This window comes from Acipenser ruthenus, chromosome 33 (genome assembly GCF_902713425.1).
Source record: "Acipenser ruthenus chromosome 33, fAciRut3.2 maternal haplotype, whole genome shotgun sequence".
NCBI classification, from domain to species: domain Eukaryota; kingdom Metazoa; phylum Chordata; class Actinopteri; order Acipenseriformes; family Acipenseridae; genus Acipenser; species Acipenser ruthenus.
Window position 1 is genome coordinate 9,741,285 of NC_081221.1, and position 16,093 is coordinate 9,757,377.

General features: G+C 39.7%; 1 protein-coding gene across 4 annotated transcripts in view; it reads right to left on the bottom strand.

The window, feature by feature from the left end:
* LOC117433289 (breast cancer type 1 susceptibility protein homolog) overlaps positions 1 to 16,093 on the bottom strand; it is a 115,235-nt gene that overhangs the window by 18,955 nt on the left and 80,187 nt on the right. For all 4 annotated transcript variants that reach the window (XM_059006549.1, XM_059006547.1, XM_034055425.3 and 1 more), the window contains 3 exons: positions 11,726 to 11,803; positions 11,300 to 11,340; positions 9,171 to 9,254 (listed from right to left, as the gene is read on the bottom strand). In XM_059006549.1, coding sequence (XP_058862532.1) covers positions 9,171 to 9,254; positions 11,300 to 11,340; positions 11,726 to 11,803 — 203 coding nt within the window. The remainder of the gene's footprint in view (positions 1 to 9,170; positions 9,255 to 11,299; positions 11,341 to 11,725; positions 11,804 to 16,093) is intronic.

The window sequence follows — 16,093 nt, forward strand, 5'->3', positions numbered from 1 at the left end:
CTTAGCAGACGCCCTTATCCAGGGCGACTTACAATCGTAGGCAAAAACATTTCAAGCGTTACAATACAAGTAATACAATAAGAGCAAGAAATACAATAACTTTTGTTCAAGTAAAGTACAAGTTTGACAAACCACAATTCAATAATACAGCAGGTAATAGTGATAGTTACATCAGGATATGATTAAATAGTGATAGTTACATCAGGATGTGATTAAATACAAAGTACTACAGGTTAAAAACTTGGCAGATTACAGTATTCTGAAGTACAGGATTAAATGCAGTAAAATAGGGGCTGATAAGAGCAAAATAAAGCACATTTACATGAAGGGTGATAGTGTCCCAGGATACAAACAGAGGAGTTCTACAGGTGCTCTTTGAAGAGGTGAGTCTTAAGGAGGCGCCGGAATGTGGTCAGGGACTGGGCAGTCCTGACATCTGTAGGAAATAAATGTATTTTTGTAGGATGGTACAGAGGGGAAAAGAGAGCCATGAAGTTCTCTATCCCAAGAATTTGGCGGGAACCCACTGACCACTCAAGCAACTGCTACTTCTGCATGGTGGACCCTTCCAAACGTTGGACTGGCAAGAATGCACCTGCTATCACGTATCCGGACCTTCCTTCATCCATCGCCCCGGTGCCACGCTGCCATGAGCTCCCCGTACCCACTCCTCCGGAGAGAGAGCAGCTGTCTTTAGAAGAGAGCAGCAAGTCAGAGAGCGAGGAAGACGTTGTAGATCCAGATGACGATTTCAGAGGTGGAGCTGAGGAGGGAAACCCATACTACCCCAACCAAAAAGACCTCAACGACTTGATTAGAGATCTTGGTCTCACCAAGTCCAATGCCGAGCTTTTGACGTCTAGGCTCAAGCAGTGGAACTTGTTGGATGAAAGTGTACAAGTCGCAGATCAGAGGAAGCGTCACCAACCTTTTTCCAGCTTCTTCACCCGTCAAGATGGGCTCTGCTTCTGCCACAATGTGACCAGTCTGTTCGAGGCAATCGGAATCACCTGTAACCAGAATGAGTGGCGTCTCTTCATTGACAGCTCATCCAGGAGCCTCAAAGCCGTGCTGCTCCATAATGGTAACAAGTACCCATCTCTTCCCCTGGCTCACTCGGTGCACCTCAAAGAGGATTACAACAGCATCAAGACCTTGCTGGACACCTTGAAGTATGATGAGTACGGCTGGGAGGTCATAGGAGACTTCAAAATGGTGGCATTCCTGATGGGTCTCCAAGGCGGTTTTACCAAGTTTCCCTGCTATCTTTGCCTTTGGGACAACAGGGACACCAAGGCGCACTACCACAGGCGGGACTGGCCACAGCGGACAGAGTTCTCTGTGGGGAGGAACAACGTCAAGTGGGAGCCACTGGTGTTCCCCCGGAAGGTGCTGATGCCACCACTGCACATCAAATTGGGCCTTATGAAACAATTTGTCAGAGCTCTAGATAAGGAGTCGGCAGCTTCAAGTACCTTCAAGACTTCTTCCCTAAGCTGTCTGAGGCAAAGGTCAAAGCCGGTGTCTTCGTTGGACCACAGATAAAGAAGATCCTGGAGTGCAATGAATTCCCAAAGAAGCTCACTAGTAAGGAGAAAGCGGCTTGGAACAGCTTTGTCGCAGTGATTCGGGGCTTCCTGGGCAAATCACAAGGCCGAAAACTATGTGGAGCTGGTTGAGACTCTGGTGAAGAACTACGGCACAATGGGCTGTAGGATGTCCCTCAAAGTCCATATCCTTGATGCTCATCTTGATAAATTCAAGGAGAACATGGGAGCGTACTCGGAGGAGCAAGGTGAGCGCTTCCACCAGGATATACTGGACTTTGAACGCCGCTACCAAGGACAGTATAACGAGAACATGATGGGAGACTACATTTGGGGGCTGATTCGTGAAAGTGATTTACAGTATAACCGTAAATCTCGAAAAACTACTCGCTTCTAAATCTTTTGTAGTCATTTTTGTATTACTTTAGTATAAATACATGTTAATTTGGGTTCATATGTTGTTTTTTTCTGACTTTATGTGAACGAAAAGACACATTCTCCCGTTTTCTCATTGGAAATAGGTCAATTTCAAAATATCACTGTCCTGGTCACAAAAGCAAAGTTTGTGGGGAATAATAGCCATTTTCTATACTTTTGAGGCATAAGCAATTAAGAAATAACACTTACTACCCAGGAACAAAAATTGTGTTACATAGTGTTATTTGTTACCAAAAACACAATACAGTATATATACACACACACATATCATATTACTTCGAATTAACGCCGCCCTCGAATTCGAATAAGCGCCACTCAAAGAAATAAAGGTATTTTTTTTCTACCCCTGCTCAAAAAATAAAGAAAGAAACATGCAACTCTGCCTATGTACATGACACCCCCGAAGAGACTGCAACCTCAATCCAGCATGTAATACAAACTAATGTACACCCACCTTGGTAAGCAAATGTTATTTTATAGTACAGTCCCAACAGACAACCCAAGATGAACCACTTACAGCACATCAGTCCTTCACGTCCCTTTTTTTCCCCCAGCAGAGTTCAGTGCCAACACAGCAGGGGATAAAACATGGGCTGTCTGTTTACCTCGTCGTCAGCTTGGATGGCAAAAACTTAAACTCTGTGGAACTTAAGAGCTTTGCCGGTCACTAACTTGCTTACTATCTATGAGAAGATTTAGTTTTGGTTTCTCTTTACAGAGAAATTACAAACAAGCAGGTAAATTACAGTGAGTTCACTAGACGTGATCGAAAAATGACAAACTCTGTTTTAGAGCAGGTGAAGTGACTTTTTACTGTGCTGATTAACAACGAACATCATGAAGTTGCTGCAAAATGATCTGTCGACATATATATATATAAATACACACACTGAACAAAAATATAAACGCAACATGCAACAATTTCAAAGATTTTACCGAGTTACAGTTCATATAAGGAAATCAGTCAATTGAAATAAATTCATTAGGCCCTAATCTGTGGAGTTCACATGACTGAGAATACAGATATGCATCTGTTGGTCACAGATACCATAAAAAAAAAAGGTAGGGGCGTGGATCAGAAAACCAGTCAGTATCTGGTATGACCACCATTTGCCTCATGCAGCGCGACACATCTCCTTCGCATAGAGTTGATCAGGCTGTTGATTGTGGCCTGTGGAATGTTGTCCCACTCCTCTTCAATGGCTGTGTGAAGTTGCTGGATATTGGCGGGAACTGGAACCTGTTGTCGTACATGTCGATCCAGAGCATCCCAAACATGCTCAATGGGTGACATGTCTGGTGAGTATGCAGGCCATGGAAGAAATGGGACATTTTCAGCTTCCAGGAATTGTGTACAGATCCTTGCGACATGGGGCCGTGCATTATCATGCTGAAACATGAGGTGATGGCGGCGGATGAATGGCACGACACTGGGCCTCAGGATCTCGTCACGGTATCTGTATGCATTCAAATTGCCATCGATAAAATGCAATTGTGTTCGTTGTCCGTAGCGCATGCCTGCCCATACCATAACCCCACCGTCACCATGGGGCACTCTGTTCACAACGTTGATATCAGCAAACCGCTCGCCCACACGACGCCATACACGCTGTCTGCCATCTGCCCGGTACAGCTGAAACCGGGATTCATCCGTGAAGAGCACACTTCTCCAGCGTGCCAGTGGCCATCGAAGGTGAGCATTTGCCCGCTGAAGTCGGTTACAACGCAGTTCGTCACATTAAAATAAAAAAATCGCAAAATAAATTCATCAACTGCATCCAGGCTCTCACCGCTCACTGCTGCTCTGTGTCTTTCACTTGATAGGTTAGTTGATAGTTAGAATTGTCTTTTATCAAATACTTTTGATACAGTGGGCCCCGGTTAGAACTCATACAGTTTCTTCTAAACCAACCTCACCTTGGGTAACTGCTGACATACGCCGAACGAAAAGGGAATGTGTGTGAGGAGCTGCACAGCGCTTAGCTTTTGTAAGATACATTTCTGACGGATCTGTGCAGGAGGATGTATTGTTTGTTGTCCACTTTCAGGTCGAGCTACTGTGGAAAGCATTAATGACACTTTTTCTGAGGCAGTTGCTGGGCTGGACTGGGAGAGGTGTATTGGTGTATGACACAAAAGAACAGTGGTCTGGTGACTCGAATTCAGCATGTTGCAAGCAATGCTACTTGGACTCATTGTTCACTCACCCTAGTCTCTAAGTCGCCTTGGATAAAGGCGTCTGCTAAATAAACAAATAATATTAATAATTGTTCAATATACCGTGAAGCTTTAGCTGTTAAGAATATTACTGCTGATCTTCACAAGGTGCTTGATGAGGCTGTAAAAAGTGGTGAACCATCAAAGGTCAACCAACTAATTTTCCGTGCTTTGTGAAGAAATGGGTTCTGAAAATCAGCAATTCTTGTATCATACTGAAGTATGATAGCTTTCCCGTGGGAAGGTTTTGACACATTTGTTTGAGCTGCAGTGGTTTTTCAACAGAAACAAAGATTCTTATGCTGGACTTCTACAAGATTCAGTGGCTTGCAATGCTTGCTTATCTCGCGGATGTGTTTGATCAGCTCAATTGATGTTTTTCACGTGACGTCACCGGCTCCTGAGACGCAATGTTGGCAGGCAAAAAGCACTGTCTATAATTTAAGCAAGGTACAAAACAATGCCTGATTCATGTTGTGCTGAGGACAGAAATATGGATTATCCTTCTACAGGATTCCTGCTGATCCAGATAGGAGGGCAAAATGGATTTCAGCAATTAAAATGGAAACAAAAAATGAAAAAGACTGGACCCATTCCAAACTTTGTGTAGTAAGCCCTTCATAAAAAGTTAATATCAGAAATATATTGGTAGTTAATTCTGATATTACAGTATGCGCTTAGAAAAAGACTCACAAAATACTCGCAGGATTCGCAGTTGGCGAGCCTCCGGACCTAAACAGGCAGCACATCTGCCGTGCCTGTCCTCCATGGGGAGACCAGTCTTGCACATATCGCAAGACTGAAACCCTGGTATAATGTAGCAGCAGTGGTGTACATTTCAAACAACTGCTGAGCTGTAATTACTATAGCAGTATAGTGTTTAGTACTAGTAATGGGTCAACAGTGGCAAGTCACTGCGACCAGATCCACTGATACTAGACCAGGGATGGTACTTAGCCTTGGGTTCTTTTAAGTACCTGCATGGTGCCTAGGCAATAGTACAGTACTGAAAAGAAAATTCTTTGTACAGACACATGGCACAGCACACATGGTATGGTGCGGTGCACAATGCACGATACACACTGTATGATGCAACTGTACTGTACGGTTGCAATCGGTATGGTACTCACAGCACGGTGCTTGTATGGTACCCACTGTGTGGTGCAGACGGTACGGTATGGTGCACAATGCACGGTACACACACATGCCAACGGTACGGTACAGTGCCTGCACTGCGCACGGTACTCAGAGTACGGCGCATGCGGTACGGTACAAGAGGTATGGCACACACGGTACGGTATCCACTGCACGGCGCACGGTACTCACAGTATGGTACAAGCCTGTACGGTATCCACTGCACGGTGCGGTGCACAACGCACTGTACAATGATATGGTGCAACGGTACAGTATGGTGCGCAATGCACGGTACACATGATACGGTGCAAGCGGCACGGCATGGTGCACAATGTACGGTACACACGGTACAGTACACAGTACGGTGCAAACGGTACGGTATGGTGCACAGAGCAAGGTACACACGGTACGGTGCAAACAGTACAGTACGGTGCATAATGCACCTTCAACATTTATTTCTGCTAAGAAATAAATAAATAATAATAATAAACATGGTACGGTACACAATGCACATTACACACGGTACGGTGCAAACTGTACAGTGCATGGAGTACGGTGCACACGGTATGGTACGGTGCAGAGCACGATACACTACTGTTGCAGTAACCTCATTCACTAAGAACGGTGGTAGATCAGTGACCTACAGTTATGCAAGAAGCAATATACAGGGATGCCCAGCTGCATAGCTTCTGGGTTAACGCAACACAGCCCTAAGACAAACAATTACCGTAACTTTAACATAGTTTTTATATCAAAAAACATTTTTTTTTTTTTTTACGCTTTGACTGAAGCTAGCAGCTTAAAAGAGAACACAAGTAGCCGACTTAAGGTGTTTGATCACAGGGAAGGGGCAGCGGAGCTGCCTGGCTTCACACAGTGCAGAAGGCCGCTGAGGGTCTTAATGAAAAACCACGGCTGATTGTACAATACGTGAAAGTAATTACTATAACACGTAAATTAAATCGCACTAATAGTGTAAAACACACACGAAAAAGCAGATAAAAGTATTTTATTCAACACTTATCTGTTCATAGCTCTCTCTCTCAGGTCGGTGAAAGGAAAAATGATGACAATGTCAACGTCAGCAGTCCTTTTATGCCCTCTGGGGTGGGCATGACTGCATCACTGGCACTATGTGCAGCTTTGATATTTATATTCAGTAGACGGTATTAGAGGATTAATACCCATGACGTAATGGTTACATTTCGTACTTGATAGGAAACCCCTGCATTAGTTAACCCATCCTCTATTCCACCCCTTCATATCTTAGCCACATCAGCTAACTGTGAAGCATTTCTTAATTAATATTAGGGATCACATTTTTCAGGATGGTTCTGATCTTAATGTGCCAATTAGACCAATGACTTATTTCATGGAATCACTTCCCTTCATTACAATACAAGATCTGAATAAGTCAGTGATGCAGATTAACTCTTTCACTTGTTTTTTAGATCCAATTCCAACGGAAATCCTCAAAGGCATTTTTAGTGATCTCTATGACTTCGTTTTAGAAATTATTAACAGATCTTTGTCAACTGAATGGTATCAACTGCTTTTAAAACTGCCATGGTTAAGCTGTTACTCAAATTTAGATCCTACAGCTTTGAGCAATTTTAGACCTATATCTAATTTACCTTTTATAGCTAAGATCTTGGAGACAGAAGTAGCCAAATCAACTTAATGTTTCTTGATAACGGTAAATTTCTTGAAAAGTTCCAATCAGATTTTCAACCTGCTCATAGTACAGAGACTGCACTGGTTAGAGTGGTAAATTATTTACTGGTAAATGCAGATTCTGGGTCTATTTCCATTCTGGTTTTATTAGACCGAAGTGCAGCATTTGATACTGTTGATGATACAATTTTAATGGATTGTCTTAAAAGCTGGGTAGGGTTGTCTGTAACTGTACTAAACTGGTTTAAGTCAAATCTTACTAAAAGATGGAATTGTGTTTACTTGGGAGATTAAGCATCAGGATTATCTACAATTACCTGTGGTGTTCCCCAGGGTTCCATTCTTGGTCACATATTTTTTTTATACATGCTACCGCTGAGGGATATATTTCATGTGTAGTGGTGTTCAAATCAATGAATATACTTTTATATATTACATTTTTACAGACTTTTAATGTAAAGGTGCAAATATTTTTGTCATGAACAAACATCAGAAATGACAAGTGCTGTTTTTTTTTTTTTTTTTTTAATAAATATTGTTTGTTATACTACCAGAAATGGTGTATTTTGGTCTTTGTCATATTAATTTGTTCACTAAATGCTTGTATTTAACATGTTTCCTTGAATGATCTTATATTAAGTAGAGGCTGTCAATACTTTTTTGTGACTGTATCTGGATAATCGCTTATCAAATTGTCACAGAACTTGCCGATTCTTATTCTATACTATCCTGTACATGCTGTTGGTATAAGTCATGGCCATCAACTTTTTTTATCACTCTGAAAGCTCTGATTTTTGCTATTGTGGCTTTTTAACTAACAGCCAATTAATCACCTTCTCATATTACTAACCAACAAACATTCTGGAGGTATAATATAAGAGTGCCACTGGGGAATTATTTACTCACACAGCAAATTAGAGGTGACCCAAGTTTCAGTCATAAGGCTACTGTACGGTTCTTTCTTGGTCTTGGATACATTATCGTCAAGCAGCTTCAGGGTCACATGAATGTTAAAGCACAAACCCTTGTTCTAAAAATAAGTAATATAAAAATACAACCCTGCCACTTCTGTAAATACAAAACGCGAGCTACTGTAGCAGCATTATAACAAAGTAGACCACAACTTAAATCCACAGGATTCACATTTTAAAATATAACCAAGCCATATATACATACAAACAACTACGTTTAGCCCTAGATTATAACAGACTCACTTCTCTGTGCGAAATAATGCTATTAAAATTGGATAAGCTGTTCTCTGGATATATCATATTATAAAAAGCAAGCAGGACATGTACGTATAGAGATTGCTCATTGACAAAATAAAATACTTTTTAAATTTTTTTTATGATGTCTGGTGATTCATCCAAATAACAGTCAATAGTACTACATTTATAAATACTAAAATAAATGTAATACGAACATAAGTACATAAGAAAGTTTACAAACGAGAGGAGGCCATTTGGCCCATCTTGCTCGTTTGGTTGTTAGTAGCTTATTGATCTCAGCATCTCATCAAGCAGCTTCTTGAAGGATCCCAGGGTGTCAGCTTCAACAACATTACTGGGGAGTTGGTTCCAGACCCTCACAATTCTCTGTGTAAAAATGTGCCTCCTATTTTCTGTTCTGAATGCCCCTTTATCTAATCTCCATTTGTGACCTTGTTTCTTTTTTCAGGTCGAAAAAGTCCCCTGGGTCGACATTGTCAATACCTTTTAGAATTCTGAATGCTTGAATGACAAACATTTGAAATAGAAAACATTGAAAAAGCTAGCTCAATTTAGCAAAGAAGAATTAGGATGGACGTGTTTGAAGTTAACCCTAACCTAAGCACAGTATAGAAACCAGGACCAGAGGACACAGCTGGAAAGGAAGTGGAGATAGACTTAAACGGAGGGTAGGAGACACGTCTTCACACTCATGTTGTTAATGCTGAATCACTGTGATTTTTTTAAGACCCAATTTGACAAAGTTTTGATTTCAAATCAGTTACTAGGAACCGGGCGCGCTTAGATGGGCCGAATGGCCTCCTCTCGTTCGTAAGTATGAAACATGTATGATTGAAGCATTTCTAAATGTTAGTCGTTGGTAATGAGGTAGGGATTATTTTCAGCAAGGCATATTAAATCCTAACTTTAATTAACAATCTTTCATCCCTACCTTTCCATCCATGGTTGTGCGAGCTCTCCTGGGTCCTTTGTGATTCCTTCCATTGATGATATCTCCCCTCACCTCGAACTCAGCCTGCCGTACACAGAGGATGAAAAACTATTATTACTTTATTGCTTTTCAGCAGCAGCAGAAGACAGAAGAAATAGTTTGCCCCCTGGGTCAAATAAACCACAAGCTTCCTTTTGAAATTAAGATTCTGCAACAAGATCTCCACTGCTTTTTATTATTGTTAATACATACATACATTTATAAAATAGGTCTTTTAAATACTCAATTCTGATTGATCAAAACAGGTCACATGGGGGTGTGAATATTACAGCATATTCCCATGTGTTGAAACATTTTGTCAAACAGGGGTGACAAAATCCATACGCCACTAGAATTTTGAAAAAAAAAACAAAACAAAAAAAAAACAGTAGCCATATTTAAAGTTATATTAATAAACATGACTAACCACATTTAACATATAATTTGGAAAAAAATGGTAGCCATATTTAAAATTGCAATAAAGATGAATGACGAGGTATATCAATTTTGATCTTTTGGGAAACCAAACTCGATGAGATTTTGAATGAGTCTGAATCAGACACCATCACTTATTCAAGTGGTGATAAAAAAGTAATATTGCTAGGCATCGAACTTACCGAAGCACAGCTTCTAACCGTTATTATTTTATTATTATTATTTATTTCTTAGCAGATGCCCTTATCCAGGGCGACTTACAATTGTTACAAGATTTTTATTATACAATTGCATTATTTTTTTACACATTATTTTTACATACAATTACCCATTTATACAGTTGGGTTTTTACTGGAGCAATCTAGGTAAAGTACCTTGCTCAAGGGTACAGCAGCAGTGTCCCCAACCTGAGATTGAACCCACAACCCTCCTGTCAAGAGTCCAGAGCCCTAACCACTACTCCACACTGCTGCCCTGTCCCATAGAAAAAGAAAAGAAAAAAAAATACACAGAAGTGTACTGCCTGGGCATCAGGTGTCCTTTTTATGCCACAGTCCGAGTATTGCAAAATACAAACATCGTTGTTGCCACTGGAAACGGTATCGCAAATCTGGCATGGATACCTCCTGTCACTACTCCCGGATCACAAAGGATGATTTAAAATAATAATATTCCCCAACATTGTCACCTGACACTGCTTGTGAGAAAGGTTTGATTTTGATGTGCAACTAAATATGGTCAGAGGTGGCAAAGAAGGTCTGCGTGATGTTGCTCGAAATCGCTTACTGCAGCTCCACCTACTGTTCAGAATAGGGCCTTTAAATCTTCAAAGCTGCAATTTCAATTGCAGTGTTCAATCTAACATCTATAAATAGTGCTTCTTGTTTTTAAATCAGTTCAATGTTTAAATAATAATAATAATGTTTTAATTAATACATTTTTGGTTTTAGGGGACTATTTTTTAGGTCAGAGGCGGAAGGATATTTAATAATTACTTTTTTGGTTTTAATTTAGTTAGTTGACCCATTTTATAAGCACAGTAAGGCACTTCAGGGTGTGGGATATACTCTAATATTGACACACCCTGGGCGGTTAAAGCCACTCGTGTGGATGTTAGAGCATACCCCACACCCTGTCGTGCCTTATTGTTTACAGATATATACACACATACACAGTCAAAAGTTTACATGCCCAAATGGAAATTTATAATTTCTAGAAATTTCTCAAAAACAAATTACAGGAAAAATCTTTTGTAGCAAAAGTTTTGCTTTTGTGGATGAGGAAAAAAAGAAATAGATGTCTACAATTATTTTTCAGCATTTTTTTGCAAAACTCCAAAAATGCTCATTTAAAAGTATTAAGCATAATTTTAAATGTCAATTTAAGTCCTATATCACTTCATGTTTTTAATTATCATAATTAAAACAATTATATAAGATTAATTATTATCATAACACTTTTGTAATAAATACATGCAATACTTGTATTCAAGTTTGTTTTGCCAGGCTATTGGTGGACTTCTGATATTCAACTCTGCTTTTATAAAACCAGGGGTTTGAGAAAATCAGATTCTTTAACTGCAAGATTAATAATATTAAATGTATAGGAAAATGCAATATTAATTTAGGAAAGCAATTATCAAACAAATCACCCACCTCATCAAGTACTTGTCGTTGTTTAAAGCATTCCACAATCCCTAATAAACAGAATATGAAGATTAATGACCGTAACAATGTTCTTTTTTTAATGCATTAAATACAGCAACTATTTATTATAAAATAAACACGGGGCATTCGCTGGAGAAATAACATTTGATTTATGACTCATGATGTATGAATAGAAATTTTTTTTAAAAAAAGAGTCTGCAATATGTTAAAAAATATAACACTGCCATATGGACAACACAGGACACAGCAAAGGTATCGTAATGTATTCTGCAGGCTGTTCTGTATTTCAGAAGTATCTCTTTAGGATGTATTTGACCTGCAATTTCCTTTAAGTGCACATCCTGGTGATAGGAGTTCAATTAGGATTGCAGCACAGCGGAGAATTACAGTGCATTACAGTTCCTACATACTCACATTGATAACCGACAACCCACTTCCTTCCCGCAATTCCCAAGAAATACTTCAACGTCCTCTCACAAACCAGCTCAGAATCTGTAGACGAAATGAATAATTTAATGACTTACTTTAAATCAATAAAACCACAGAGAACTAGTTGAGATTTAACTGCAGTGTTGAGAAGGGCTTGCACAGGATACAAAGCATTAGACATGCAAAAATATATCAAATTCCACATTCTTATGGACTTCTAACAAAATGTATAAGATTTATTTCAATACCATAATGCAAAAGAAGAGTAAAGGAAGAACTCCAGATCCTAACGAACAACAGGGAGAAACATAGTGATGACGATAAATCAATAACATATACAATAATAAGGCCCTGTGAAAATCACAGTAATTTCTTCAAAATTCACGGCATTGTCACAGGTAAAGTATTGTATTTCGTGGAATGTGCACGGAAATATAAAATAAATTACGTGAAATTGCGATTTTCACAGGGCCTTAACAATAATATATACTATTGTGCAGGCACCAGCGGTGTCTCTCCTTTATTGTCCAGGGAGCAGCAAATCAGTTGGTCCATTACTTTATTAATCCATACCCTCCCAAAGATAAAACAAAGGCTAAATGAAAAGGAGAACATGACTGGTATTTAGCAATGCACAACAGTCTGTGTGACGTTCACCATCACACACTGCATACACCAGTGAAGATGTCCAGAGCATGCCTGCTGCTCAAAAGAAACAAAGGAAGTTATCTAGGCTGCTGTAAAGTGTATACAGGGGTAAATTAGAGGGTTATTTATATAGTCATTTCAGGAGACAGCCCACATGGATTGAGAACAGGCTGATCCTATCTGACTAACCTCTTGAGCTTCTTAAAATGTACTGCGAGGTAAAACAACACTGCGTAGGACATAATGTATCTGGACTTTCAAAAGACAAAGTGCTGCATGAAAGACTAATCCTTAAACTCAAATCAGTGGGAATTCAAGATAGCACATGCATTTGGACACATGCTTGGTTTAAAACAGGAAATGAGGAAATAACTTTAGGGTCATGTGCACTTTCTACATAAATGACTTAAACTGGTGTAATTAGTAAGCCTGTATAATTTACAGAAGATACAAAGATGGGGAGAGTGGGATTTAGAAAGCAATCAAAATTGGGCAGAATGTTTAGTTATATAATCTAGAGTACATATCAAGAGATGTTACATTGAGGCTGTTTAATGTTTAAAAGATTACCCTTAGGGTAGAAAAAAGGGGGCATTATGCCCCGTCCATGTGGTTTCTGGGAATTTAACTTTGTCTGTCATTTTAAGCCTCAAGGAACTAATTTTCCGCTATAATACTCAACTCCAGTAGATATTTGTACTTTACAAAATAGAAATGAGTTTTCTGTACTTCCTTGTATTCTAAAAATGAAAATGTTATGAATTCTTTGTATTTGTAGTGCAGACCAGCTATTACACACACACACACACACATCAGGGTGACAAGTCACTTTGTACAGCTCCTTTTGAAAAGACATACACCAGCAACACTGAAGGACAGAAATAGTAATAAAAAAGAAAAAAAAAAAAAAAGTGTTGCATGAACCTGCTTTCTAAGACTTGTTAATGTTTTCTCAAGGATGGATACCTTCCTAATGCAGGGGAGTCAGCTACAGTAAACCCTTACTGCCAGTCATCATCAGCTGCAGGTACCATTGCTCTGCAGTAGCTTACTGTCAGCACTCACATTTCCAACCCTATAAAATGACAGTTAAACGAGTGTGACGCATATCTGATTATTTCATTTTGGCCCGTTCCAACCCTTGTCCGTTTTTCAGAGAACACAAAAAAGATACAATGTCAAAAACACATAGCTGAAAGGACTGTGTTTTAAAATAAGTAGGCTTCCATTTAGATGTACTGTAGTTGGTTTGGTTGGTACAGTACTATATTTTCAACAGAAGTAGTATTTTATTTCAAAACAATATGATTCTGAACATATCACTTGCTAAAAGAGACGACACGTGGACAGTACATACTTTTAAATCTGGTACGTATTGTAGCAGTATGTAAAATTCCCAATTAACGACCCGACAGCAAAATTAAATGAAAATGCTATCCATGCACAGAACCACGTAAAACGTAAAAGGCAATGCAATTCAGCAAAAGTTTAAAACACCACCAGTTTCCAGAATGAAAACAGTATCCAAAGTCAGTATTCAAAGTTGCAGAATGTAGAGCTCGATAAGGCCCTAATGTCACAGTTCACTTGCAAATGAAAATGCACAAAAGCAACTAAAGATCACAGATTAAAAAAAAAAAAAAAAAAAAACTGATTGAACTGAAAACTGAAAATGATTAACGTTTACATTACTGCAGCTTGTCTTGTTTTTGCAGCATTTTCGTCACGTGAAATTGGAGGAAGCGTTGTGAAACTGCACAATAAAGACAGACTGATTGGCTTGCGAGAAAAAAAAAAGGCGGGCTGTCACGGTTAAACAAGTACATTGAAGAGATGGGCTTTGTATCAGAATACTGGTGACAGAGTCGGAAATCGCGTGTGACGGGTAAGTGAATTAACTTGTTACATATACAGTGCCGTGAAAAAGTATTTGCCCCCCTGTCTGATTTTCTGCATTTTTGCACATTTTTCACATTGTATTTGGTCAGATTTTTTTGTGGGTTGTAGTAGTATATAGAGGGAGTCAGAGAAAAAATGACACCAAAGTTTGGTGCTTCTTTCATTTGTTTGGTGTGCAAGGTAATCAAACATGCAATCTTCAGGTGTGAAAAAGTTATTGACCCCCCCTAATTAACTCAACCCAATTAAAGGGATAATTAGGGTCAGCTGTTTGAGTACTTTGGTTACCAACTAGGCCTGATTTGGGCCAGCCTTGCCCAATATAAATCTGATCAATATCAATATAAAACTTTGGCCCTTACCATCAGAGTGAAGTTGTCAGCACACAGGTTCCAGAGGCACATCATGCCACGAACAAAAGAAATTCCTGAAGACCTCTGGAAAAAAGTTGTTGATGCCTATCAGTCTGGAAAGGGTTACAAAGCCATTTCTAAGGCTCTGGGGCTCCACTGAACCACTGTCAGAGCCATATTGTCCAAATGGAGAAAGTTTGGGACAGTAGTGAATCTTCCCAGGAGGGGCCGTCCTGCCAAAATCTCTCCAAGAGCAAGGCGTAAAATCGTCCAGGAAGTCACAAAGAACCCTAGAACAACATCTAGGGATCTGCAGGCCTCTCTTGCCTCGGCTAAGGTCAGTGTTCATGACTCCACCATCAGAAAGACACTGGGCAAAAATGAGATTCATGGCAGAGTAGCAAGGCGCAAACCATTGCTCACCAAGAAGAACATGAATGCTTGTCTCAAGTTTGCCAAAAAGCACCTGGATGATCCTCAAGGGTTCTGGAACAATGTTCTATGGACAGATGAGTCAAAAGTGGAACTTTTTGGCCGACATGGGCCCCGTTATATCTGGCAAAAACCAAACACTGCATTCCACAGTAAGAACCTCATACCAACGGTCAAGCATGGTGGTAGTGTCACGGTTTGGGGATGCTTTGCTGCATCAGGACCTGGACGCCTTGCCATCATTGAAAGAACCATGAATTCTGCTCTGTATCAGATAATTCTACAGGAGAATGTCAGGCCATCCATCTGTGAGCTGAAGCTGAAGCGCAGCTGGGTCATGCAGCAAGACAATGATCCGAAACACACAAGCAAGTCTACATCAGAATGGTTGAAGAACAAGAAATTTCAAGTTTTGGAATGGCCTAGTCCAAAGCCCAGACCTAAACCCCATTGAGATGTTGTGGCAGGACCTGAAATGAGCAGTTCATGCTCGAAAACCCACAAATGTCACTGAGTTGAAGCAGTTCTGCATGGAGGAGTGGGCCAAAATTCCTCCACGGCGCTGTGAGAGAATAATCAAAACTACAGGAAGCGTTTGGTTGCAGTTATTGCAAAAAGGTGGCGTAACCAGTTATTGCGTCTAAGGGGGCGATTACTTTTTCACACAGGGGCATTGGGTGTTGCATAACTTTCTTTAATAAATAAAAGAAATATGTATCAACTTTGTGTTATTTGTTCACTTAGGGTCCCTTTTATCTAATATTAGGTTTTGGATGAAGATCTGATAACATTCAGTGTCAAAAATATGCAAAAATGCAGAAAATCAGACATGGGGAATACTTATTCACGGCACTGTATATATATATATATATATATATATCATGGGCATTGATTTTATTCTTAATACAAGGGTGGTAAAACACAACTGACATGTATCTGTGGAACGGCTATCCGAGTACTGACTGTATATAGATAGAATAACAGATGGACAAGGAATTACAAGACAATAATTCCATGGATG